The sequence below is a fragment of the Prionailurus bengalensis genome, chromosome D2 (genome assembly GCF_016509475.1).
Source record: "Prionailurus bengalensis isolate Pbe53 chromosome D2, Fcat_Pben_1.1_paternal_pri, whole genome shotgun sequence".
Classification (NCBI taxonomy): domain Eukaryota; kingdom Metazoa; phylum Chordata; class Mammalia; order Carnivora; family Felidae; genus Prionailurus; species Prionailurus bengalensis.
The window spans coordinates 12,245,982-12,273,645 of NC_057351.1; the positions used below are offsets into that span (position 1 = coordinate 12,245,982).

General features: G+C 45.8%; 1 protein-coding gene across 7 annotated transcripts in view; it reads right to left on the reverse strand.

Moving 5' to 3' along the window:
- Positions 1–27,664, reverse strand: part of EDARADD (EDAR associated death domain) — a 90,303-nt gene that overhangs the window by 2,590 nt on the left and 60,049 nt on the right. For 5 of the 7 annotated variants that reach the window (XM_043596244.1, XM_043596242.1, XM_043596238.1 and 2 more), the window contains 2 exons: positions 14,624–14,669; positions 11,023–11,040 (listed from right to left, as the gene is read on the reverse strand). In XM_043596244.1, coding sequence (XP_043452179.1) covers positions 11,023–11,040; positions 14,624–14,669 — 64 coding nt within the window. The remainder of the gene's footprint in view (positions 1–11,022; positions 11,041–14,623; positions 14,670–27,664) is intronic. The other 2 variants (XM_043596241.1, XM_043596239.1) reach the window with 1 other exon arrangement.

Below are 27,664 nucleotides of genomic sequence, written 5' to 3' on the forward strand. Positions count from 1 at the left end.
TCCTGCTCGAGTGCCAACAGCACTGGTGTAGATACCACACACTGTGTCTTACAGAGGAATGTTTCAGAATACTCATTTCTGTAGACCCCCACAACAAATGTGTTTAAAAAAATTTTTTTAATGTTTATTTCTGAGAGAGAGAGAGAGAGAGAGAGAGAGAGAGAGAGAATAAGCAGGGGACGGGCAGAGAGAGGGAGGGAGACACAAAATCTAAAGCAGGATCCAGGCTCTGAGCTGTCAGTGCAGAGCCCGACGCGGGGCTCAAACCCACGAACCCCGAGATCATTACCTGAGCCGAAGTCAGACGCTTAACTGACTGAGCCACCCAGGCGCCCCAACAAATGTGGTGTTCTTGACAACCAAGGGTGGGTTGCTTTGCCGGATGCACTAGTAAGATTTTATACAGTCGATTTCCCTTTCTTTTGGAGACTCCCTGTGTCTTACATTGTGCATTTGTGACAGTGTGGACCAAAATCTGGGATCCGAGGAGCAAGGCTCTCTCTGTAGGCAGGTCACCAGCGGGAGTCAGACTCTGTCCCGTGAGTAAACCAGCCCATACTTGCCTGTACCTCAACCCTTACCCTTTCCAAGCTACAAGTCAGCCCTGACAGCTCTTTAATGCCAAACACACAGCACATTAGGGTATAAAGGATTGTGCAATGTTTTAAAAGGCCTTTAAACACATACACACACACACACCACACTGAAAACTGGAATATCCACCCCATATGCATATTTGAAACGGAGTGATAATTGATAATGCCAGAAAACGTACTTTTCAGATTTACGGCCACCTTATCATCGCTTTGCCTTTATCTGTGTTTTCTTCACCCACGGGGCTGCCTTTGAAGCGGAGCCAACAGCCTGAGGTGTGCACAGGGGGCTGGATGAACAGGAGGCTTTTGAGCTGAGCCTCACCAAGAAGGGCACAGCCCCAGCCCAGAGGAAGGGCAACATTCTTCCATCAGTCATCTTTAGCTCACTTTAATACTAGGAAGCATGTTAGGAGGGGGAGGAAGGGGTAGAGAAGTCCTTTACAATAAAGTTGCAAGTGGGTTTGCACAACATGGTAACCTAAGTGACTTAAATTCTACATCAGCACTAGGTCTCCTGGCTCCTTCTGACTAGGGATTTTCACTTTTTTTTTTTTAATGCTTATTTATTTTTGAGAGAAGAGAGAGAGCGAGTGAGCAGGGGAGGGGCAGAGAGAGAGAGGGAGACACAGAATCTGAGGCAGGCTCCCGGCACCGAGCTGTCGGCACAGAGCCCAATGTGGGGCTTGAACTCACGGACCCTGAGATCGTGACCTGAGCTGAAGTTGACACTTAACCAACTAAGCTCCTCAGGCGCCCCATGGATTTTAATAGCTACGCTATGCTAGAGATCTCTAGCTTGGAAAATTCTGGGAGGTTATAATGACCTTTACTACACTGAGCCCTGGACTTCCCGATTTAGGAAAGTAAGGAATTTGGAAAAAAAGGGCGTCACTTTGGTGATCGTTGGGAACGATCTGGTGGCAAATACAAATGACAACAAGGACCATGAAGATTACGCTCATGCTCTTTGACCTGTTAACATAACTTCTGGGAATAAGAGATACTCTAGACTATGTATGACAATTTTTAATTACAGTCTTATCCTTATTATCCATTGTTTAAACAAATGTCAAAGAGGAGGGGCTCGTGAAACAAACTGTTGTACAACTTGACGGAATATTAGTTAAGTAACTATGAACACTGTGTAGCAACCCAGAGAATGCTCGTGCTATAATGTTAAGTGAAAAATGCAAGATGTAAGATGTGTGTGTACTCTATGTTAGAACTATGTGAAAACTCTATGTTACTATTACTCTGGAAGGAAATGTACAAGAATAGTAACAGTCATTATCTTAATTCGGTAGGATTACGCTTCTGTTTTCCAAACTTTCTCCAGCGGTGTGTTATTTCTGTGATAACCAGCACAGTGTATCACATGAACACGCAGGTCCCCACTTGACTTTGAAGGTCACCTGGACCCCTCCTGCTGCTTCTAATGCCCCCCTTCACCCCGGCCCCCCCTTAGATATGGCTGCCCCCCTTCACCCTAGCCCCTCCTTAGATATGGCTGCTTCTGGAACTGATCCCAATGCTCCTTTGTCCCTCTGGACACTGTACATGGCACAGCAGGCTGCATCCTCCCGGAAGGTTCCTTCTGACAGCACAGGCCCAACACCCCCATGTCCCCGCTGCATCCTTTCCCCTGGCGTCTGACACGCTGAGATCTCCGCCTGTCTCACTGCTGAGTCCTTGAGAGGTACAAGAAGGTGCTCTGGTACTGTTCTTAGCACTAAGCTCTCCCCGTCCACACTCCCTCCCTTCGGTCCCCTCCCCCACTCCCAACACCCCCCACCGGGTGCTCCCGCTGTAATGGAAGGCCCCTTCTTTTTGCATCTGCCGGACCCAGCATAGCCCTTAGCATACAGCAAACGCTTAAGCACTGTTTGCTGAGTGAGTGAATGCATGAGTGCATAACTGCTCTTTTGCACCCCAGAAGTGACCACTGGAAAGCCCCTCTTGATGTCTAGATGAATCTCCAACTCAGGGCAGACGATACAGTAACTTCCCCCCAACCCCATGCACCAAAAGGACTCTGCCTCCCCTATTTACACTGGCAGTTTCCTGGTGTCCTTGCAGACTTTTTCATTGTATCCAACCAGTTACCACGTCCCAGCCTCTACTGGAAACTCTCCATGCTACAATTCCTGTCTTATTTCCTTTAAAAAAAATTTGTTTTTCAACGTTTATTTATTTTGGGGACAGAGAGAGACAGAGCATGAACGGGGGAGGGGCAGAGAGAGAGGGAGACACAGAATCAGAAACAGGCTCCAGGCTCTGAGCCATCAGCCCAGAGCCCGACGCGGGGCTCGAACTCCTGGACCGCGAGATCGTGACCTGGCTGAAGTCGGACACTTAACCGACTGTGCCACCCAGGCGCCCCATTATTTCCTTTTAAAAAAAAATTTGTTTAATGTTTATTTTTGAGAGAGAGAGAGAGAGAGAGAGAGAGAGAGAGAGAAAGAGAGAGAGACAGAGCGCAAGCAGGGGAGGGGCAGAGAGAGAGGGAGACAGAATCTGAAGCAGGCTCCAGGCTCCGAGCTGTCAAAACAGAGTCCGACGTGGGGCTCAAACTCACGAATTGTGAGATCATGACCTGAGCCGAAGTGGGACGCTCAACCAACTGAGCCACCCAGGCGCCCCTTATTTCCCATGACTTCCTTAAATATAACCTGTGCTCTAGACAAGCTGGACTGCTCTGTTCCCTGAACTTCATCCGTCCTATAAAACCTACCTCAGATTAATTAAAAGAAAGACTAACGTCAATTCGGTGTAGAAAATTTGGAAATTGTATACCATTATAGGTTTTGTATAAACTACTCACCATTTAGGGTTTTCACAAATTCTCATGACAATGAGGAACAATTTGATGCAGACCTTTGCATATATACTTTTGGCCACATCTTTATTCACCTTCCCAGTAATGGGATTATTAGGCTCAAAAGTATGAGCATTCCACAGCTGACAATGCATGAGCCCAAAACTGCTTTCCAGAAATAACAGTGGTTACCAATTTATACTCCAATCAGGGAACAGCGATGGGGTTCATCTCACTTGACCTTTGTCAGCACCAAGTAAAAAAAAAAATGTTTGTCAATTTCTTTTTTTTTTTTTTTTAATGTTTATTTTTCAGAGAGAGACACAGAGTACAGGCGGGGGAGGGGCAGAGAGAGAGGGAGACATAGAATCTGAAACAGACTCCAGGCTCTGAGCTGTCAGCACAGAGCCCAATGTAGAACTCATGGGTTGTGAGATCACGACCTGAGCTGAAGTCGGACGGGTAACCATGTTTGTCAATTTCATAGGTGGAAAAATTACAGCTCATATTTTGCTACCTTCATGTCTTTCGTGGTGTTTTCTCTCTGATCAATTTTCTCTCTTCTCTCCCTCTGTTTAACTTCTCTCTCTCTGCTCAACCCTCAGCCACCTTACAGACCCCACGTGATTCACCCATTGCATGAAATCTCCCCAGCCAATGCCCAGAACACTGCCTCACAGAATCCCATCACTTTGTCTGTATCTCCTGACTCAGCCTTGCAGTGAGATGTTCTGTATGGTTTTCTGGCTCCTCATTCATTACACCTTAAACGGCCCAAGACCAGATCCAGATCTTTCTGCAATGTGTTCCACATCTTAGAGTTTAAAAATGTTGCATTACATTTCCATGTATGGAACTATTCTTCAGCCACATTAATAATGATGTATTAAGAAGTAAGGCTTTAGCACGATGGGACAGAAGTTTATTTAAAAAACGAACTTGGTAATGGTAAAGGTGATTTCTCACTAAAAGAGGTATAAGGGAAATTTTGCAATTTTCTTTGCTCTAATTTAAAGATAGGGTCATGGGGCGCCTGGGTGGCTCAGTTGGTTGGGTGTCTGACTTTGGCTCAGGTCATGATCTCATGGTGAGTTTGATCCCCGCGTGGGGCTCTGTGCTCAGAGCCTGGAGGCTGCTTCGGATTCTGTTTCCCTCTCTCTCTCTGCCCCTCCCCCAATCACGAGCGTGCTCTCTCTCTCTCTCTCCCCCTCTCAAAATAAGTATACAAAAAAAAAAAAAAAACAAAATAAAACTTAAAAAAAATAAAGGTACAGTCAAATGCACAATATTGTGTCAAATGGCAAGGAAAGCAGGTTACTAAAGAGTATGCCTAGGGGCACCTGGTGGCTCGGTCAGTTAAGCATCTGACTTCAGCTCAGGTCATGATCTCAGGGTCCGTGAGTTCGAGCCCCGCGTTGGGCTCCGTGTTGACAGCTTGGAGCCTGGAGCCTGCTTCGGATTCTCTGTCTCCCTCTCTCTCTGCCCCTCTACCACTTGTGCTTTGCCTGTCTCTCTCTCTTAAAAATAAATAAACATTAAAAAAAAAAAAAGAGTATGCCTAATTCCATTTTTGTAAAAAACAAATGGTATAGTCATTCATATCCACGTAAAGCATGTATTATATACATATTCACAGGCACAGAAAAAGTCTGGAAGTATGTATAACACACACGTTAACAATGGATATTTCCTAAATTTTTATATGATTGTGTTTCTTTGGATACTTTAAAAAATATAGTTGTTAAATGTTTATTTATTTTGAGACAGAGTGAGAGCAAGCAGGGGAGGAGCACAGAGAGAGAGAGAGAGAGAGAGAGAGAGAGAGAGAGAGAGAGAGAGAAACAAATCTGAAGCAGGCTTCAGGCTCAGCATGGAGCCTGATGTGGGGCTCGATCTCACGAACCTCGAGATGATGACCAGAGCTGAAATCAAGAGTCGGATGCTCAACGACTGAGTCACCCAGGTGCTCCAACTTTAAAAATATTTTTAAATGTCCAGAAAAATAAAGGAGGATCTGTATCTCAAAGTCCAGAATTAAATGTATTGATGTTCGAAGGTCCTGCCCAGCATCTCCTGTGTCAGATTCAGGGTTGGCAAGTTTTCTCCATTAGGAGGAGGAGAATGATAATCACTTCTCAGCCTTTTGGCTAAGGTCAAGTGAAGAAGAATAAAAATAATATAATAATAAATAATATAACAAAGAAGAAAGACATCAGTAAGGTTCCTGGGAAGCTCCTTTAAGCCTTCTAGCGTAAGAGAAGCTTTTATTCTTTGAACAATTACGCTGACCATTTATCAGTCTGTTTTACAACACATGACGTGCCAAAACGCTATTGATGTTTTCCTTTTGTATCTCTCATGACACAAATCACAAACCACTCTGTGAACTGAAATCTACCCGAACTGGCAACAGTAGCGAATGTGAAGCTGCCGTTTGGAATCATAAACTATAATTAGCTCTCTGGCAGACTGAAGTGGAGGAACATGTTTTGTTTTGTATCGAACACATTTTGTCCTGCCCTGCTTTAAACACCTATCATGTAATAGTGCACATAAAACGCTAGACTGGGTGATGCCTTGGGGGAGAAACAATTGTGGGGGGAGAGAGTCATAGCACCGAAGAAGCTTTCATCAGAAATGGGGAAAAATGGGAATATTATTTGATGCCTCTCAAAAAACAAGCACAGGGTTGCTGTGTAGGTGAAGTTCAGAAATTGTCTGCCAGATGAATGAAAGAATGAATGAGAACTATACTTTCTCCCCAGGAGACAAGGCAGATTTGTTCTTATTATCTGATGCATCTTATGACCTGAAGAACTAATAATAAAGGAAAAGGAATGTTGCTTGTGTTTCTTGAGCAATAAACAGATATTGGTGGAAAACAGTACAGAATTGGTCTTAAGATACAAGGGGATTCTAGATTTGGGGGCAGAGAGGAGAGGGCTATTTCAAAAAAGAAGTTACTTATGTATAAAAATTCACTCAGATTCTCTACTAATGAGGGTCCTCACTTGCCATATTTGGACACCTGACTTGTGTATTTTCTGCTGATGCAAAGCAAGAATGGAACGCACCATTAATTTATGATGACTTCTTATTTTAGAGACCAAAACCCTGGAAAGACTTGCTCTCTGTGAGTCTAGTCTGAATACTGGCTTAAACTCGGGGAGACTTTGTCAGAGGAAGAAATGCCAGATTTCTCAATGTCTTTTCTTCTGTCTTTTTTTTTCTTAAAGTTTATTTATTTTGAGAGAGAACAAGCAGGGGAGGGACAGAGAGAGAGGGAGAGACAGAATCCCAAGCAGACTCCACGCCATCAGTCAGGAGCCCGACACAGGGCTCGAACTCCTGAACCATGAGATTATGACCTGAGCCGAAATCAAGAATTGGACACTGTGACCAGCTGAGCCACCCAGGCTCCCCTCAGTGTCTTTTCATCGGGACAACGGTCATTCATGGAATGGCTAACATACGACCAGCCCTGCACGGAGCAGCATCTTCAAATCTCAGCCCTCCAACCTCCTAGAGCTTGACGTCTCCACGCATTTAACGTGTACGGACTTCAGGTTCCTCATCTATAAAATTAAAATGATCATTTCTGTCTCCCATGAGTTGAATGAGATAAATGATGTAACGGCGTTTCTGTCAGGTCTTATGTAAATGTTATTGAAAGATGTTAGATTTAACATTTTTTTAAGGATATGTAAAGAAAAAGAGTCCCCACGCAGTGTGGCCTCTGCTGCTATCTCCCAGCTCACTTCCTTCTCTATGGCTTCTCCCTGCCCGCACTTGTCCCTAGAACATGAAGCTCAGCCCTGCCCCAGGACCTTTGCACCAGCTAGCTCTTCTCCCCGGAGTCCTCCTTCCTCAGATCTTCACACGGCTGGCTCCTCTGCATTGTTCAGGTCTCTGTGCATCTTCTTAGCTAAAGCAGCACCCTCCCCTACCAGGCAAAATTCTGTTCCCCTCGTTATTTTCCTCACGGTACACCTACCACCATATGTAATGACTGTCACTCCCAGTGCCTGTCACCCTCAGCTAGTATTAAACTCCAAGAGGAAAGAGACTTTGGTGTCTGATGTCACCACTTCGCTCCAGGCACACAGGAGGCATTCAGTAATATTTGTTGAGTAAATCAAATGAGTGAAGAGTGTGTCTTAGAGAAACAAATTGGAAAGCTCTGGGCAGCCTAAGAAGAGCTTTCTAAAAAATTTCAGATGAACTGAAGCTTTTTTTTGTTGTTTAGTGCTGAGCACATACAAGGCAGAAGAAAGACGCCTGGTTGCTATGGAGAAAGAGTACACACTGTGTACGACCAATCAACAAGAGCTTTAGAGACACCCCAGCTGACAGTCAATGCCCATTAGCACGGTGCAGGTGTGCAACTTGGACTGGTAATGAGCTTGCTAAGGCCACAGCCTCACTCTCTGACCAGGGACAGTGGGATCTACTTCCCAAGGTTACTGAGGGGATTAAATGAGATCATCCACTGAAACTTCATTCTGTGCACAGGTGAGCAACAAAGGATTAGTAGCTGGGGGTGAGGAAGCATAACCAAGAGCCTTTTTAAAAGCACTCGTTCTGGACCTTTGGCCGCAAGAAGGAACTCCTCCTGACCCACCCCCCCACCCTCCCGGCCAAGGAGATTTACAAAATCCTGACTCTGACCAGGGATCGTCTACCGAGATCCTTAGTTAACTGGTGTGGGGTGCAGGCAGACATGGGATATTTAAAAGCTCTCCTGGGAATTCTAATATGCAGCCAGGGTTGAAAACCATTGCCTTAAGGACATCTGCAGGGTAAGTTCTTGGCCAGAAGGGCCTGCCAAATGACATTTTCGAATCAGAGCTGCTACTTCTCTTCGCGAGACAGCATGTCGGTTTGGTCGTTAAGTCTTTGAACAGATAACACTTCTCCACCCTCAAGAGTAGATGAATGGGTTTTCCTGTGGGGTGTCTTTGGTCTTCTCTCCCTGTGCTCTATCGTCTCTCTCACACACATTTTCATACACTTTAAGGAAGAGTCCAGGATTCAAGAACGTTCACTGACGAGGTAGGTCTATGTCACTTAAAACAATGGTAAGAAACAGGTCATGTCCGACGGTGCAGGGTCTAACTCCAGCTTGGGGCTGGCAAGGTTTAAAATAATGGCCAATTAACAGTTAATTGTGGATTGGAACAGGACTCCAGGATCCACAAAGGTCATGATTAGTTGGGTCTAGAAAATGGCGCCAGCCAGGATTTTGGCAGTGGATCACAGACTGACTTAACGTGTCTCCCTGCAGGGGTGAGTTCCGTTTTATCTTGTACACTCTGGCTGTTCGAGAACTATTACCACACGGGTGTTTCCCTCCAGTGTGCTCAGGACCACTGCTCGCTCTTAGATCATTGATAGTAACGTTCCCCGGGGTGAGTAGGTCTTGAGTTAATTCAGACAATTAAACGGGAAGCATTTTTTATACTGGCAACTTTGCAAATAGCAAAATATTGTGATCCTGAAATAAAATAACTCTATCCCAGGGGTCTATAAACTATTCGATTTGGAGCCTGAAAATACCAACTAGGGTCAAAGCAGAGTCGAGTACTTCTGCAGTTGTGTGTGTTAAGGGTATAAATTCATGCTTTTTTCCTATGTGTGGTTTCCAATGTGGGTGGAAAGAAATATATTTAAAATGTCAGTTTATGGCTTTGATAAATCATTGGGATGCACACACACACACACACCACATTATTCATCAGAGGTGGTTTATATGCTCTGAGCTGGAAAATGATGAACTATTTTTATCTCCCAAGAAACTACCCCAAGGGCTTTTGGTGGGCGTTTGATCTCTTAACCGAAGGGAAAAACAATATAATTTCATTCTCTCTCTCTCTAAAACACCCCTTTAAGGAGACATCATGTCGGCGGCAGCACTGGGGAGTCTAACTGACAAATTGGAAGGATCTAGGCTGGCAAATCACGCCGTGCCTCAATTGTGTTATCACACAAACTCAGAAGGTAGAGGGCACTTTCAAAAGGAAACGAACCTACGTTAAGAAAGGACCTGGGTAAAAATTCAGCACAGAATTCCATGTGAATCTGGACTCAGAAGTTATGTCGTGCCAACACATTAACAAAGTGCCATTTAATGGGCCTAACTAGAAAAATAAAAAAAATAAAAGTCCTATTTTACATTCATCTCTCTGGGGACATTTGGTTCCGATCAGGCAAGTGCTGAATTATGCAAGGTGGTCAGAAAGTCATCCTCGGGAAACTGGCCAGGCGTTGAGAACAGGTACAGAAAGCGCCGTGGTCCATGTGACCATGCGACAGCTACCGCTTTCTCAGAAAGGGAGGGCGAGGAGAGGTTCTGTGTGTTTTCAACCGGAGGGATACTCTCTTGATTGGAACTGACTCGTGTTCCTTTCATGCCCCAATGTTTTCATTTCGAAAGTCTGTATGAGAACATCGAACACCTTTAAGGTTTCCTTCAGCAGGGTACACAGGCCGTCCCTTGTGTTGCCGTTTCAACCCAGGCATCGCAAGGAGTATCCTCGGTCTTGGGCTCTGCCTCCTGTGGCTGTTTGCTTCCGTGTTCAACGGTTCCACAGAGGGGGCTTTGCTTTTCTAGGGGTGGCTGATTCTGCTTTGTGTTCTTTTTCTTTCCTTGATTACAAACTGTCAGCTGTCCTTTCCCACGTCTGTCTAACCCCTCCTTCTAGGACAGGGTCTTTGGCGGAGACGGACTTTGGTGGAGGGGGGTGGATGCTGGCTTTGTTCCAGATTAAGACTCTACCTGAGATACCGCTGACCCCGCGGTAGGACACTCAGCATTCAGTGTGTGCACTACCCAGGCGAGGCATCTGACCAGTAGAGGGGCAGCCCCATGTGGTGGCTGGAAATGAGCTCCCGGCAGGCCGGGGGCTCGAATCCCACTTACGACTTGCGAGACCAAGCACGAGCCACGTGACCCAGCATCGCTTCTGTCACATCCACCCGGTAAGGAAAGTAAACTCAGAGCTGTCATGTGCACTTTTTTCTAAGCAAATTTTCCTAATAAGCACATTTTTAAAGTGCTTCGAACTGGGGCTGGTACACAGTAAGTAGGGAATTAGTGCATGTGACTAAAACAATAAGATAAATCTTACTTAGCTTGCTACTCTCCTTCAATGACTGAAATACAGCAAAACCTTGGTTTGAGGGCAGAGTTCATTCCAGAAACATGCTGATAGTCTGAAGCACTTGTATATCAAAGCAAATTTCCCCATAAGAAATAATGGAAACTCTCAGGCACCTGGGTGGCTCAGTCGGTTGAGCATCCAACTTCAGCTCAGGTCATGATCTTGTGGTTCATGATCTTGAGCTCTGTGCTGGCAGCTCAGAGCCTGGAGCTTGCTTTGGATTCTGTGTCTCCCTCTTTCTCTGCCTCTTCCCCACTCATGCTCTGTCTGTCTCTCTCAAAAATAAATAAAAACATCAAAAAATGTTTTCAAAAAAGAATGGAAACTCAGATGATTCGTTCCATAATCCAAAAATATTCATACAAAAATGATTATAATACTGTAATATAATGCAAAATAATAAAGAAAATACAAACCAGAAAGAAAAATAAACAAATTAACCTGCACTTACCTTTGAAAGCCTTCGTGTCTGGTGTGTGGGAGGCAAGAGAGAGGAGGGTTATTGTGTAAGACCACTTTCACTATCACTAACAGAATCACTTCTACAGGACAGTATTAATAGACTCTTGCCATAGACTGTATTTCATATAACTGGCAATAAGGCAGCAGAGGAAAGGGTCTCTATCTGCAGGCAGCCTGACCTAGAAGGAAGCAAAGCATTCCTAAGCTCACTCTTGTCTGGAAAAACAAAGGACTGTCCAGAGGTGCTTTGAAGTGACCAAAAACACAGTAGTGCCCGTTGTGGGCACCTTCCAACATTCTGAAAGATCACTGATTTCTGCCAAACACCATGGCCTGAGACCGAGCATCCAAGCATGGGAGATGACCATCCACAATCCCACAGACAGAGAGAAAGAGAGAGAGAGAAGAACCATTGGCTCGGTTGTGGTCATGTGACCCTCAGCGTCATGTACTACTTGTACGACAAGTCATTGCTCGTTTATCAATTTAAAATTTATTAGAAACGTTTGCTCGTCTTGAGGAACACTCACAGAACAAATTACTCGCAATCCGAGGTTTTACTGTATCCAGATCTGTTTTCACCAGTTTATCCAAGAGCAAGGCCATTAAGTTACTGTCTCTCATCTACTTGTTTACGAAGACAAAAACAAAAATTGAGCCAAACACCTGATTGCTCTTGTGTGCAAAGCACCGTGCTAGGTGCTAAAGATGTTGACTTCAATGGCAATCTGCTCGCACTAACACTACCTGCTATGACTATCACTGTGAAAAGTTTACTCTCTTTGAAGCTCTTCCATTTTGACACACATAAAAATTTTTAAGAGACAACTGAAAATTGATTAATCTATTAGTTAATAACAACCTTAATGCATAAAGGTTTCTAGATATTCCTGAACAGCTCTATCCATTCTCATTTTAGCTCACATTCCACATTAGTGTACAGGGTGTTAGTCTTTCAGAAGTGTATAGATTTTTTATAATTAGAAAAGAAACATGTGCTTATTGCAGAAAAGCTGAAAATTTAGATGAGCATGGGGAAAAAGAAATCATGCTCTTTAACACCCAGATCGATAACAGTTGGCCTTTTATGGATTTCTTTGGTTATTTTACCACACATTCTATGCATTTGCCTACATCTGATCATCTTTATATATACATTTGTGTATATAAAATGGTTATGTATGTATATATATATATATATATATATATATAGTCTGTGTACATATACAAGTTAAAGTTTTGGGGGAAAGTTTTTCTAACTCATGTTAGAAATTTAAAAAATCTGGCCTTTTGTAGCAATGTGGATGGAACTGGAGAGTGCTATGCTAAGTGAAATAAGTCATACAGAGAAGGACAGATTCCATATGTTTTCACTCCCATGTGGATCCTGAGAAACTTAACAGAAGACCATGGGGAGGGGAAGGAAAAAAAAAATGGTTAGAGAGGGAGGGAGCCAAAACATAAGAGACTGATAAAAAAAACTGAGAACAAACTGGGGGTTTATGGGGGGTGGGAGGGAGGGGTGGGTGGGTGATGGGTATTGAGGAGGGCACCTGTTGGGATGAGCACTGGGTGTTGTATGGAAACCAATTTAACAATAAATTTCATATTTTAAAAAAAGGTGCACGGTAAAAAAAAAAAAGAAATTTTTAAAATATAGGATAGTGGAGGGGCATCTGGGTGGCTCAGTCGGTTAAGCATCTGACATTTGATCTCAGCTCAGGTCTTGATCTCAGGGTTGTGAGTTCAAGCCCTGCACTGGGCCCCTCACTGGGCATGAAACCTACTTTAAAAAAAAAAAAAGTGGCTGCTTGTATACAAAGATGCCTTCTCCTCCTCACATCACCCAGCTAGGTGCTTCTAATTTGAGCTTGTCTGCTGTAGCATTTGTGGAAGAGGGATAATCCTTGGCCAGTGGTCCTAGCCTCTGGTAGGGGAGGGGTGTGGCCCAAGGAAGACAAGTTCCAATGGGGTGTCCGGATGGGACCCTGACATTGGGCCTGTCCCATGAGACTGGTGGGAAGTCTCTAATGCAAGTTCATCTGGCTCAGTTTCTCTTTTGATTGCTCTAATCTCAGCAGGGGAATGACTGCATTGAAACCAGGATCCCCACTTCTGTCTCCCAGAACTATACTTTTGCCACATGGCCTCTTTAGGGAACCTGGCACACAGTAGGTCCTTAATAAATATAGATCTGTTGGGGCGCCTGGGTGGCGCAGTCGGTTAAGCGTCCGACTTCAGCCAGGTCACGATCTCGCGGTCCAGGAGTTCGAGCCCCGCGTCGGGCTCTGGGCTGATGGCTCGGAGCCTGGAGCCTGTTTCCAATTCTGTGTCTCCCTCTCTCTCTGCCCCTCCCCCGTTCATGCTCTGTCTCTCTCTCTGTCCCCAAAATAAATAAACGTTTAAAAAAAAAAAATTTAAATATAGATCTGCTGAAGGGGAAAAAAAAAACACCTACCAGAGATCACCACCAGAGATCACTGTGGCTAAGGTGATTATACAACACATGTTCTGGTTTTCAGCATGGTTACACTGGCAGAGGCTAGGTAGGATTGGTGAGGTTATCCTGAGGACTTCAGGGTCCGCCACCCTCCCATTAGAAGAGAAAGAAACAAAACTCTGATGACTCAGGTCATTTAATATGTGTTTTAAAAGATACAGAAAATATGAGTGAGGTTTCTATATCTTTTCATTATTCTTTTGGTAGCGTATTTTATTTTATTTTTATTTTTATTTTTTTATTTTTTTTTAATTTAAAAAAAAATTTTTTTTTTCAACGTTTATTTATTTTTTGGGACAGAGAGAGACAGAGCATGAACGGGGGAGGGGCAGAGAGAGAGAGAGAGAGAGACACAGAATCGGAAACAGGCTCCAGGCTCTGAGCCATCAGCCCAGAGCCCGACGCGGGGCTCGAACTCACGGACCGCGAGATCGTGACCTGGCTGAAGTCGGACGCTTAACCGACTGCGCCACCCAGGCGCCCCTGGTAGCGTATTTTAATGCTCACTCCAGATTTTCCCCAAGATTGATTAATAAGAAATCTAAAGACTGCCAGAGTTTCCATCTTACAATAAAAAGTGGGAAAGGACGCAATCCTTCATGTTTCTTTGGTTAAACACACTGGTAGCAGAAAGAGGGTAGGGGATAGCACATGGCCAGGTGTCAGGAGGGTCCCCTTGGCTAACCGAGTGCCTGAGGTACCTTCCTGTGCTGACCTGGTTTACCTAAGCCCCATTGCTTTCTTCCACCTGGCCCAGTTTTCTGGCAATGGCAAGCCTCCTAGGACTCCTGAGGGAGAAGGGTCTGCTTGCTCTGTTCTGTTGCCCCATCCTAAACTTGTCCAACTGGGAACCCAGCTGTGCCCCGCCCCTGCGCACAGTAGGGTTAGCTCGGAGAAAAGACTCTTTGAAGGCTTTTGTGAAATCTGGTTAACATTTCCTTGCAGTTCACCATGACCGGTGGTTGGAAAGTTTCTCTAGGCTGTAATACAGATTTTCAAAGTTAATGATAAACATATTCCTAAATTATCCTTTAATTCAGCCATGCCAGTTCTCAGTGAAGCCCAGACATCCGTGGAGTCAATTGTTTACCTGAAAGGGGTTCTCCAGTACTGTCTGGAAAGCCGTTTTCTTCTCCCTGAAAACCAGAAAGCAACCTTCATTAGAATCATCCCCATTTGTGGAGATATTATCAATTTTCCAATTTAGTTACATTTCCACCAAAGCCTGGCAGGCCGTGGGGGCAGGGGTGGTGGTGATGGAGCTTAAGAACAGTATCGCTCACCTCCCTCTATGAGCTCCTGGAGGGCAGGGGCTCTTGTCTATTTGCGCCCCCCACCCCCACCCCGTGCCCAGAACAGTGCCTGACACACGGTAGACACTCAACAAATGTAAGTTACATGAGTGACTCTATTTTTTAAAAAGGTATCAATGCATGAAACAATGTGCTGTTTTATTTTTCTTTCACGCTAGGGGTTCTTTTTCTTATTTTTATTCCCTACCCACTTTTTGTTGGGCTTGTTGTCAGTCTAGGTTACAATTTGTTCCCATATCTATTATACTTTTTTAATGTTTATTTATTTTTGAGAGAGAGAGAGAGAGCGAGCGAGAGGAGGGGAGGAGCAGAGAGAGAGAGACACACAGAATCCGAAGCAGGCTCCAGGTTCTGAGCTGTCAGCACAGAGCCCGATGCGGGGCTTGAACTTGCAGACTGTGAGATCATGACCTGAGCCGAAGTCGGACGCTTAACCGACTGAGCCACCCAGGCGCCTATTATCTATTTTTTTTTAATATATTTCAAAACAGCAAAGAGAAACTGTTAGAAAGCAGTGTGCAAATCTCCTGAGGATCGTGTTTCTGCCCTTCTGAGGGGGGGTTCTGTTTTTACAAGCAAGGTTGTACCATACAGCATGCTACATGAAGGGATTTACCGTGACCTTGTTGGAAGGGGGTGTGTGTGAGTGTGTTTTCAATGAAGTCCACAGAGGACACCATAATCAGTACATGTTTGTTTATGTTAACTCCATCCTCATACAATGAAAACCTCTCTCAACGGCTAGGATTACCCCTGCCATCGCGGTCCAGAAGAAGCCACGGTGTTGGGTCAAACAAAAACCCTGGGTTTTATTTACTCCAGCTGCACCCATCATTTATCAATGCGGGTCTCTGCATCCTCATTTGTAGATTAAGGGGGAGGATAGATTAGCTTATCTCTAAGATGCTCTACATTCTCGGTTTTGTCCTTAAAGATGTGCTAACTCCCTGGTGTCTTTTTCCTCTTAATCTTCTAAGAAGCCTTCCCCCCTCACTCCAAGCTCATAAATCTCCATGTCTCAGCAATGTAGATGCAGCTGTCTAATTACGGGCCTCATTGTTTTTCCACACCAGAAGCATTCCTATGTTTTACCAGCTAGATTTTTCCCCTCAACGAATCTAAGTATTTCTTCTTCTATGTTTTTTAATGTTTATTTATTTTTGAGAAACAGAGAAAGAGCACAATTGGGGTAGAGGGGCAGACAGAGAGGGAGACACAGAATCCGAAGCAGGCTCCAGGCTCCGAGCCATCAGCACAGGGCCCGACGCGGGGCTCAAACCCATGAGCTGTGAGATCACGACCTGAGCCAAAGTCGGACGCCCAACCGACTGAGCCACCCAGGCACCCCAGGTCTAAGTATTTCTTGCTTCTGTCTGAGTCTTGGTCCTTGCCAGCGTCCTAACTGGAATAAAAAGCACACTGCCCGCTCTATACATATGGTTTGTAAGAGTTACGGGGAGTTTTTGAAAGAACAAAACTCTGTCTCTATGCAACTTTTTTACTTTTGGGAGGCTAAAGCTCCCCAACGGCAGGCAGGGCCACCGTTCGGTGGTTCGTGCAGGGACCTGCCTTCCCACATCTGCGAGGCCGCAGCAGGACCAGGCAGGCATGTTCTTTTATCAAGAGCCACGGTTCTGCTCACCGAACTGGAAACATGCACAGGAGGAAACAGAAACGGGGCCTTCAGCCGGAGTTAAGAGGCACCAATGTTCAAACCTGTCAGCCTCCGTGGTACAGCTGAGGTCCCTGCTAAAACGTGAACCCTCTTTTAATGGGAGACTCCGTGATGGAGCATACATGACTCGGTTTCTTATCACCTGGAGAACATTCTTACCGAACACGATGTCTGGCCAGAATTATCCCCATGACAGAGATAAGGGACATGACATGACTCAGAATTACTTGTGAAGGTTGATGGAGACAGAATAATACAAGAATATCAACGATCTCTGTTCTTGCTCTAATTATTATGTGATGCTACTTTTAGGCTAGTTTTCATTTTAAAACTTTTGTTTATTAATTTTTTTAAATATTTATTTTTGAGAGAGAAAGAGAGAGAGAGAGAGAGAGCGCATGCGCGCAAGTTGCGGAGGGGCTGAGAGAGGGAGACACAGAATGTGAAGTAGGCTCCAGGCTCTGAGCGTTCAGCACAGAACCCGATGTGGGGCTTGAACTCCTCAACCACGAGATCATGACCTGAGCCAAAACTGGACACCTAACCGACCAAACCACCCAGGCACCCCTTTAGTTTATTTGAGAGAGGGGGTGGGAGGGGCAGAGGGAGAATCCTAAAAAGGCTCTATACCGTCAGCACGGAGCCCGACGCATGGCTCGATCTCATGAACCGTGAGATCATGACCTGAGCTGAAATCAAGAGCCCAACGCTCAACCCACTGAGCTACCCAGGCACCCCATGAGGTTAGTTTTCAAAGAGTGAAATCATAAAAGACTTATTTTTGTATTTTTTAATGGCCTTACTGAAACCACACACACGCCTTTATTCAAACCTTCTTTACAGAGAATGAAATATGTACAAGTTCCCGTGCTGGAACCTATATGCAAAGACAAAAAAAAAAAAAATCTGAACGCTTGGCCTCAAGGCCTGCCCCCAGATGTACTGGGACAGTAGAGACATACACAAATAACCCAAATACAAGGCAGAAGGGGACGAGTTCCAATAGGGAGGTGTAGTTGAAGTCAGAGAGGAGACATTTCTTCCAACAGAAAAAACCAGAGGCAGTTTCTCTGAATCTCTGAACCAGAAATATTGAGATGAGCTTTTGCTGGGAATTTGGACAGTGGGCACTTGGAGGCAAGGGCATTTAGCCGGAGTCTTTCTGAAGCAAAGGCAATGAGAGGCAATGGGATAGGAGATGGCGCTCTGAGGCTGGACTGAGGCCTGAAAGCCCATCTAAAGAGCTAGGCTCCATCTCACAGATATTGGGGGGCAGGGGGGGGGTCACCAAGGAGCTCTGGCCGGAAGCAGCTATGCTTGCCCAGGAGCACAGCAGGAAATTCCCCCTGGCCATGTACAGCACAGGTACATGGCGCTTAGGGAGCATGTAAAGGCCAGGTGGTGGTGGGGTGTGGTGGGGGAAAGCAAGATGGCCTTGGAGGTGACGACTGATGAGACCCCAGACCATCCATCTGGGAGAGGAAGGGATAAAGCTACAGCCCCTGCAGAGATACAGTCACGAGGTGAAGGGAGGTGAAATCCAGGGCGAGTTTTGAAGAGTAAGACCACAAGATGTCCCTGTGTGTTGAAGACATGGCGCTGGTCCTTGAGGGACGCCAGGGCAGGAGAGGAAAACATGGACATTGACGGGATTATGGAAGGAGAGAGAGATGCTGGAGAGCAAGACGTGTGGTCACAAACTTGAGGAGCACTTCAACACCCACATTTCGGTGGAAGGGGAGGGAACGAGGAAGGAAAGCAGAGAAGGGAGGTCAGAGAGGAGGGAGACAGCATCAAGACCGGGAAAGGCTGGAAGCTCTGGGGGCCGTTTGGAGACGAAATTTGGTGAGGGGATGAGCGGCCATATCCTAGAACGGTTCTAGCAGAGAGGTGGGCGTGCAAGCCGGCTTCTACCAGGGGGCGGCGAGGACACAGAGGTGTCTGTGGTGCTAGCCTCCCCAGCCTTTCTATCCGCCTCACTTTCTCTTATCTCTGAGGTCCCGGCTCAGAAGTCACTTCCTCCTGGAAAGCCTTCTGCAAACTCCCAGTCTGGGTTATGTGCCCGGGGTGTTCCCACACACACGTACGTGCCACCCCATTGGACGGCGACACTGGGTGTGGGAGTTTGAAGTCTGGAGACTCCAGACTACCAGACAAGGGCCCTTGTCCACGCTGTCCTGTGATTAGCACGTTTGAGACAGATAACACATAGTATCTGTGCAAGGGACAGCGAGTGGGAGGGAGGAAGGAAAGAAGACACAACTATGGCGTGGAGTCTGTGTTCTCCAGACCAGGGGATGAACGTTCTCCATGATGCTGTCCCTACGTCGTCGTCATGCCCTCTGACTCTGCTCCTTGGCCTCGTCTCCTTGGCCACCAATTCTGTGGCCTCCATCCCAGCTCTGTTGTTCTGGTCTCCCCTGGATTCCTGTCCACTCAGCCAGGGTTCGGCATCTTAGGGATGGGTTTAAAAACACCCTAGATTTGTCCATCAGCTGTGGGCCCCTGGCCAGTACTTAGCTCTGCCCTTCCTTCCCCCTGTCTTGTTCTAAATTGCTGAGTATGGCTGGGAAAAAGAAGGGACAAACTTCACACATTATATGATCACGTATCTGGTCTCAGCTGGGTCTCAGCTTCTCCTCGGTCATTCTTGGTCTCTCTTCCAACTGGGCCTTGTTCCAAACCTTTTCCAGTCTGCTGAAGGCCCCGTACCTATTTGTGCCTACTATCCCAGAAAGGGCTCGGCCGACGTATTTGCCCCCATTCTCCTTTTCTCCTATCTCCAAAGAGATGGGGTCTTTTCATCTTCAAGGCCTGACCTGTATCCTCGAATTATGGTCCTGTGCAGAGGTTTTTAAGAGTACTTACTGCAAAGGGTGGGACAGGTCTTGTCCACTTTTATAGTGCCTAGCACTGACCTTAGTTACCGTGTTTCAAAAATGTTAGTTCAACTTAACTGAACCCAGAAGCGTCACAAGGTGGCCTCTCGCTACAACACGGGACTCGCCTCCAGGAGCAGTTCAGCCTTGAGGTATGGTCTGAGGTAGGGAGGGGACAGAGGATCAACTCACGGACAAGACACAGGATACAGAGGATGTGGCAAGTTCGGTGATGGTTCCGGAAGCAGCCTACGTGGAGAATTTCCAAAAGGGGACTGCGGGTTCCACGTGGATATCAGAGGGGTGTGTGATACCCGTAGGGAATGTGGGCAGATGACACCTGGGGACAGCCAGGGCCAGTACAGTCCTCAGGAGGTTGCCGATGGCAGGAATCTACTGTAATCCCAGTTCTAGGAACTGGAGTCCAGGATGCCGGGACGCTGTGACTTGGGCACAGAGGTCCAGGCTGTGGCATCCCTGGGACCTGGGGCTGGGGCCTGAGGGAATGAATAATGTTCAGCCGCACAAGCTGTAGCTTGAGATCTCACTGCTCCCATTAAAACTGATCCAGGAACACAGAGGACAGAGTTGTGGGTCAGAGCGGCACCAGGCTTAGCTGTGAGCAACCCAGGAAGGCAGGGGAAATGAGGCGGGGCCTTAAAGGGGTCCCAACTCCATCTCTTCCCTTGCACGTCTGCCCCTTCCCCTCCAGGGGTCCTATCATACACAATTCTCCCCTGGTCTAAGCCAACCTCTGCAACCAGCCTCCTCATTCCACCCTCTTTATTCTTCCCTAATTCTTTCCAGATTTCTCAAGGACTTAATTCTGCAGAGTGCCTGCTATGCGCCACGTGCATGATGCTTGGGGTTAGCTCACTGACTCCTCCAAGCGCTTCTTAGGAGCTAAGAACTATGATTTACAAATGATAAAGAAGAGTTCTGTTCAAAGGCCTTGTTTTAATTCTGAATGAGATTTGAGCTTAAAGTACTGGTTTTGTGGGAAAGAATGGTTCCTGGGTACGGTTTGACCTGAATGCCAAAAGAGAAAAGTCTAGATAAGATCAAAGATGGAAACAACCCAAATGACCATTGACAGATACATGGAGTAAAAAAATGTAGAATATTATTCAGCGTCAAAAAGGAAGGAAATTCTGACCCACACGACAACATAGATGAACCTTGAGGACATTACGGTAAGCGAAATAAGCCAGACACAACGGGAAAGATGTTGTGTGAGTCTAGTTATATGAGGTACCTGGAGGAATCAAATTGAAAAGACAGAAAGTCGGGGCGCCTGGGTGGCTTGGTCGGTTGAGCGTCCGACTTCGGCTCAGGTCATGATCTCACGGTCCGTGAGTTCAAGCCCCGCGTCGGGCTCTGTGCTGACCGCTCAGGGCCTGGAGCCTGTTTCAGATTCTGTGTCTCCCTCTCTCTCTGCCCCGTCCCCACTCATGCTCTGTCTCTCTCTGCTCAATGATAAATAAACGTTGAAAAGACAGAAAGTCAAATAGCGATTACCAGGAGGTGGGAGGCGGGTGAGGGTAGAATGGCGAATTAGTATTTAATGGGTATGGAGTTTCAGTTTGGGAAGATGAAAAGGTTCTGGAGATGGATGGGGGTGATGGCTGCCCAACATGAACGGACTTAAAGCCACGGAACCATACCCTTAAAAATGGTCAAGATGGTAAATATTATGTCATGTGTATTTTGCCACAATAAAAAAATTTGTTTACTCTTCTTAGGAGATTTGAAGGTACCACAAAGTTAAACACCAATGTTTTATATATTCAACTAGGCTAAAGAAAATCCCCATTTTGTTAAGCCTCCTCACTGTGAATATGGGGGGAATTAGCTTCTATTTGGGCAAAGGTGTTGACTGCTGAATTCTCTAGGCAGAGAGAAAGCTGGTGTGGTCATACTCATTTTGTGCTCTGGTTATAGCTTAGAAGCTGGCAGCCCGGTTCCATCATGCTTAGGGAGCTGCAGGCACAAGGTGCTGAAGAGCGGCTTCTGGAGATTTACACCTGGCCATTTCACACAGGGCTCTGGGCAGCAGAAATCCAAAGGCCAGGAACACACGTGGAGAAAACCCCACACTGTGGGGAAAACGCCAGGTCTGGTCCATCCCCCGTGGGGATGGACGGATCGGCGGGAGATGCTGACAGATTGATGGGGAAGGTACTAACTGGTACCTAGGGGCTAGTTTTCTGTGAATCATGCTCTTCTGGACTGGCGAGTTCCATCTTTAATGCCTACGCTTAGCTAATTAATAAAGAGTTCGTTCCACCTTTATTATTTCGAAAACTAGGGAAAGGATAACCGGGTGGGAAAGCACTCAACAGGCTGGTTAACCTGATGATCACCTAAGTCTGGTTGGAGGTTTCCACAAAGAGCAAAACCAAGTTGTCACCGCTCAACCTGGTATCGGTAACCCAAATTACAGGCAAAGAGCCCGAAAAGAGTCGTCTTCCATGCGAATTACTTAAGCAGCTTCTTTGGGGGGAAGCAAACTAATAGTAAAGCTTGAGCTCTCTGCTTTAAGAAAATATTTCAGGAAATGGCTTTGAAAATATGATTTTGAAAGCTCAGGTGTGCAACAGTAACAGGGCTTCGATAGCATAGATTTACACGGTTCTAGACTCTCTCCTGTCACACGGCTAGTGAAACTCAAGTAGCTTTCAGTGGTGTAAATTCCCAAGACAGAGCGAGTATCTCTATAACTCTTCTTGTTTTTTTTAATTTTGTAAATGTTTATTTATTTATGAGAGAGAGAGAGAGAGACAGAGCACGAGTGGGGAGAGGGGCAGAGAGACAGAGGGAGACACAGAATCCGAAGCAGGCTCTAGGCTCTGAGCTGTCAGCACAGACCATGACCTGAGCCGAAGTTGGATGCTTACCTGGCTGTCACTTAGGCACCCCTCTCTTCTGAATGCATTTATCGATCATCTGCTTCTACACATTAGGAATGAACTATGAATCTGCTGTTGGATTTTCTAAAACAATTTATACTTCATTTTTTTCTGCAAGGTAGTTACTGTTATCGTAGCAACCATCTACACTTTTACTTTTTATGGAAGGATACTATACATACCTATTTATTTGAAAGTATATTCTAGAAGCTGGCCTTTAGAAAGGACCCACTTGGTGTAAGAGACCAGTCTAGGCCTGGGATATGGAGACAAAGGAGCCACATCCCTGCTGCTTCAAGGTTACAACCCAGCAATGCAACAAAGACGTGAGCAAAAATACTGACACCACAAGGAATGAAAAACGTGTTAGAGAGGCATAGAGGGGCGCCTGGGTGGCTCAGTCGGTTAAGCGTAAGACTTGGGCTCAGGTCATGATCTCATAGTTTGTGGGTTCGAGCCCCGCGTCGGGCTCTGTGCTGACAGCTCAGAGCCTGGGACCTGCTTCAGATTCTGTGTCTCCCTCTCTCTCTGCCCCTCCCCTGCTCATGCTCTCTCTCAAAAATAAACAAACATTAAAAACATTTTAAAAAAGAAAGGCATAGAGAGAATGCCAGGGGAGCACAAGGGTGGGCAAGAATCCAGGTGATACCTCAGGGAACAGGAAAAGTTTCATTGAGTTTGAAAGAATGAAATACAGAAGAATGGGAATTTGAATGAATGCCACCCTGCTTTGCTAGGAGGACAGCAAATCTGTGGCTCTGTGTACATTTGGTTCTTTATTCTCTTCAATGAGGGTTCTGTCCAATTACGAGCAAGACCGGCTACTTCTGGAGTTGAAGTCAGGGTCAAAGACTGGAGCAGCTGCGCCTGGGACTTGGAGGCCGGGCACACTCAGATGTAATTTCATACCCTTGCTATGGTTTCAAAGGTGAAGGGAGGAGGGGTTTTCCCCTTGTGCATGATTACTGTTCAGAAATATCACCAAGCGTTTCACAGGAGGTGATGATTTGCATGCACAAAGGCAATGGGTGTCACAGAGAGGTGGGGGGTTCCTGCCTAGTCTCACCCTCACTCCGGGCGGAGGACACATGCGATGCCAGAGCACAGACTCCTCCGAGGCTGCGAGATGAGGACGTGCATTCACAACCCCTCATTTCAGCCTATAATTTTCCCGCAGTGCATAATTACGTGTGGGCTGAAGAAAGACCACTGGATGTCAAGTGCCAGTGTATGGAAGTTTATGGGGCCTAAATGCCACCGAAACGTTTGAATGAGTGACTCCACTACTTTCTCCTTTCATTTGAAAACAAAAAACAAAAAAAAACAAAAACACAAAATAAGAAGGACAGGGGCACTCAGGTGGCTGAGCTGGTTAAGGGTCTGACTCTTGATCTCAGCTCAGGTCTTGACTGCAGGGTCCTGAGTTCAAGCCCTGCATTGGACTCCACGCCCAGTGGAGTCTATTTAAAAAAAAAAAAAAAAAAAAAAAAGGACAGTTCCCAACTGATAATTTTTCTTTTTTTAATGTTTATTTTTTGAAACAGAGAGAAGAGAGAGAGAGCGCGCGAGTGAGCGGGGAAGGGGCAGAGAAAGAGGGAGACACAGAATCCGAAGCAGGGTCCAGGCTCTGAGCTGTCTGCACAGAGCCGAATGCAGGCTCCATCCCATGGACTGTGAGATCATGACCTGAGCCGAAGTTGGACACTCAACTGACTGAGCCACCCAGGCACCCCTGACTGATAATTTTTCTTAAAAAAAAAACCATGATTTTTGACTTTCCTATGGAGCAAAACTGATATCTGTTTAGAGAAACCTCACTTCAAATTTTGGATTTGCATCTTTTCCCAGGGCAGTGACATGGGGTATGGTCCTCTCCCGTGACGCTGGGCAGTGGCTCCCGCTCCCCGCTCCTACATGACCACAAAGGTCAACAACCCACACACTGACAACCATACTGCACCCACACAGCCCTTCTGCTTTTCACTTTCAGAGCAGTATTCAATCAATTACATGAGATCTTCTACACTTCATTATCAAACAGGCTTTGTGTTAGATATTCTTGCCCACCTGCAGGCTAATGTAAATGTTCCGAGCACGTTTAAGGTCAGCTGGGCTGAGCTATGATGTTCGGTAGGTTAGGTGTAGTGATACATTTTTGACTTAAATATTTTCAGTTTACGATGGATGGGCTTATGAGGCATAACCCCATTATAAGTTGAAGACTACCTTTATTCAAATATCATATATATATATTTTTAAATCCATAAGAGATGTGAAGCTCTTTCTCTCCAGCTCTTAGCTCATCTCTCAATCGCTCCTCCCAACCCAGAGGTCACTGGTTACAATCTGGGGCATGTCCTTCCTGATTCCTTAGTCATAGGAACCAAGACTGAGCCACTTTTTTTTTAGCCTCAAACCATACTAGTCTACAACATGCTTTATTTAATGATACCTTATGGATATCTTTTCAGGTCAGTGGTCTCTCTTTTTTTTTTTAATTTAAAAAAAATTTTACATGTTTATTTATTTTGAGAGAGAGAGAGAGAGACAGAGGGAGAGAAGGAGGGGCAGAGAGAGGGAGACAGAGAATCCCAAGCAGGCTCCGTGCTGTCAGCACAGAGCCCAATGTGGGACTCGAACTCATGAACTGTGAGATCATGACCCGAGCCGAAACCAAGAGTCGGACGCTTAACCAACTGCGCCACGCAGGTGCCCCTGGTCTCTTCTCTTTTTTATTTTTATTTTTATTTTTTAATTTTTTTTCAACATTTTTATTTATTTTTGGGACAGAGAGAGACAGAGCATGAACGGGGGAGGGGCAGAGAGAGAGGGAGACACAGAATCGGAAACAGGCTCCAGGCTCTGAGCCATCAGCCCAGAGCCTGACGCGGGGCTCGAACTCCCGGACCGCGAGATCATGACCTGGCTGAAGTCGGACGCTTAACCGACTGTGCCACCCAGGCGCCCCTGGTCTCTTCTCTTTTTAATGGTTTTAATTATACTGTGTCAAAATACCAACATTTACTCGACCGGTTAATTTTTTTCTATTTCAAACACACTCTGCCTTAATTTCCGTAGGATCAAGTCCTTGAATAGTGACATTGCCCAATCAATGAGTAACAGATGCCACCAAATAGTGTTCCAAAAGTTGTATCAATCTGCATCTCAACCACGCAAACCATGCTGTACCTCGACACCCACACCAATGGGAAGTCTAAGTGAAATCCTAAGTCACTAGTGAAATTCAAAGGCATTACAGTCAATAAAGCACTGAATGATGATGAGAACAGAAGCCTTTAAGTCAAACAATTAGAGCAGATTAGAGACTGTATAATTTAATGATTAATAAACTTCTCGTGTGCTGTTCTTAGGGAAATAACTACTTAAGTGCTAGAAAGCAGGCATTTTTGACCTTTGGCTTCTATGTGTCTTACCAGAAATATGTTATCTTGACTTGGCCCGAAAGTAGAAATAAGTAAAAAAAAAAAAAAACAAAACATCAAATTAGACTACATCAAATTAGAGTGCAGATTTTCCTTGACTTACAATAGGGTTATATCCTGATAAACTCATCATAAGTTGAAAATATCCTAAATTCAAAATGTGTTTACTACCATGAATGTTCATTACTGAACATCATAGCTCAGCCCAGCCGACTTTTAATGTGCTCAGAACACTTACGTTAGCCTGCAGTGGGCAAGAACATCTAACACAAAGCCTATTTGATAATAAAGGGCTAAAGATCTCTGTAATTGAGTACTGCACTGAACGTGAAAAGCGAAGAGTGCCTGGCTGGCACAGTCGGTTAAGTCCCCAGCTATTGATTTTGGCTCAGGTCATGATCTCGTGGTTCATGAGTTCGAGCCCCGTATCGGGCCCCACGCTGACAGCACAGAGCCTGCTTAGGATTCTGTCTCCTCTCTCTCTCTGCCTCTACCCTGCTCACATGCTCTCTCTCTCTCCCTCCAAATAAATAAACTCAAAAAAAAGAAAAAGAAAAAGAAAGTGAAAAACAGAAGGGCTGTGTGGGTGCAGAATGGATGTCAGTGTGTAGGTTGTTGACCCCTGTGGTCGTGTGGCCACGTGGGAGCTGAGGCCGTGGCCAGCATTAGGAGAGCGATGCGGACCCCCCGCCTGGGAAAAGATCCAACTCCGAAATTCAAAGTGCAGTCTCTACTGAATATGTTATCACTTCACCACCACTGTGACGTTGAAAAATTGTAAGTTGGCCCATCAAAACTTGGGGACTGGCTGTACTTTGATTTTTCTTTTAAAATTTCACTTCTGAGAAGTTTACGAAAGAAAAGATCTGCAGGGACCTCAAAGGATAACTTTAGTGGGCAGCATGAATTTGTAGTGGGGACAGCAGTTTGCATTCCGTTATTTTCTCCAGCATGCAGAAACACAGAGTGCAGGTGGTCCTGGTCTACCCAAGCCCAAGGGCTTGGCCACACAGGGTCCACCAAAAATCAGCAAGAGCCCGTCGAAATGCCAGACAGGTGGAGGGCTGTTGTGTGCTGAGCCTGAGGGTGGGGAAGGGAGCGAGAGAGAAAAGGGTACAAGGTTGGGGGGGGGAAGGGACTTCAGAGTCTGAGGTGGAGGGTTTGTTTCCTGTGATGATGTGCTACGAGACAGATGGGACAAGCAGAGAGAGGCAGGTCAGTGGGAGGTCACCATGCCAGACACATAAATTTAGTCTAGAAAAAGTCAGATGATACAACTCGAGGACGTTAAGTTCTATCCTGGGAAACAGGATCAGATCCTTGTGTGTATGGGGCAGAACTGTCTAGGGAATCAAGACAAGAGATCTGCCCCTCGGAAAGACCCTAATCAAATTCACCTGGTACTACTCCCCTAATTTTAACTTTCTAGTGGTTTGTGTATCTGCTCCCCCAATGTGGCACCCCAGGCACGTTATAGTAGAGGTTAGACAGTCAACAGCAGGGACTGGATGGGACAGTGGGTAAATGAAGGAGGGAGGGAGCAGGGAAAGGGGGAGGTGAGGGATACACGGACTTACAGAACAGGTGCTTTCTGGTCCAGCAAAACCCACCCTTGAAATTCCTTCTCCGTCCTCTCAATGCCCAGGCAGCTGTGTATCAAGAACCACCCCCCTCCCCCCCACCCCACAGCCTGTTTCAAGAAATTTTGGATTGGTAGATACTGGCCTCAAAGCCAAAGGGAGTCCCTCTCACCGGAGTTAAAAATAGCAAGTAGAGGCTCTAGGGAAAGTTTTCTAGTTTTCTCTAAGAGCACTGCTTCCTCATTCTCGAAACATCGTCTCAGGGACGAAGTGAGAAACTGCCAAGTACTTCCCGAAGCCAGAACTATCTGCTTGTCCCTCAAAGAACAAAG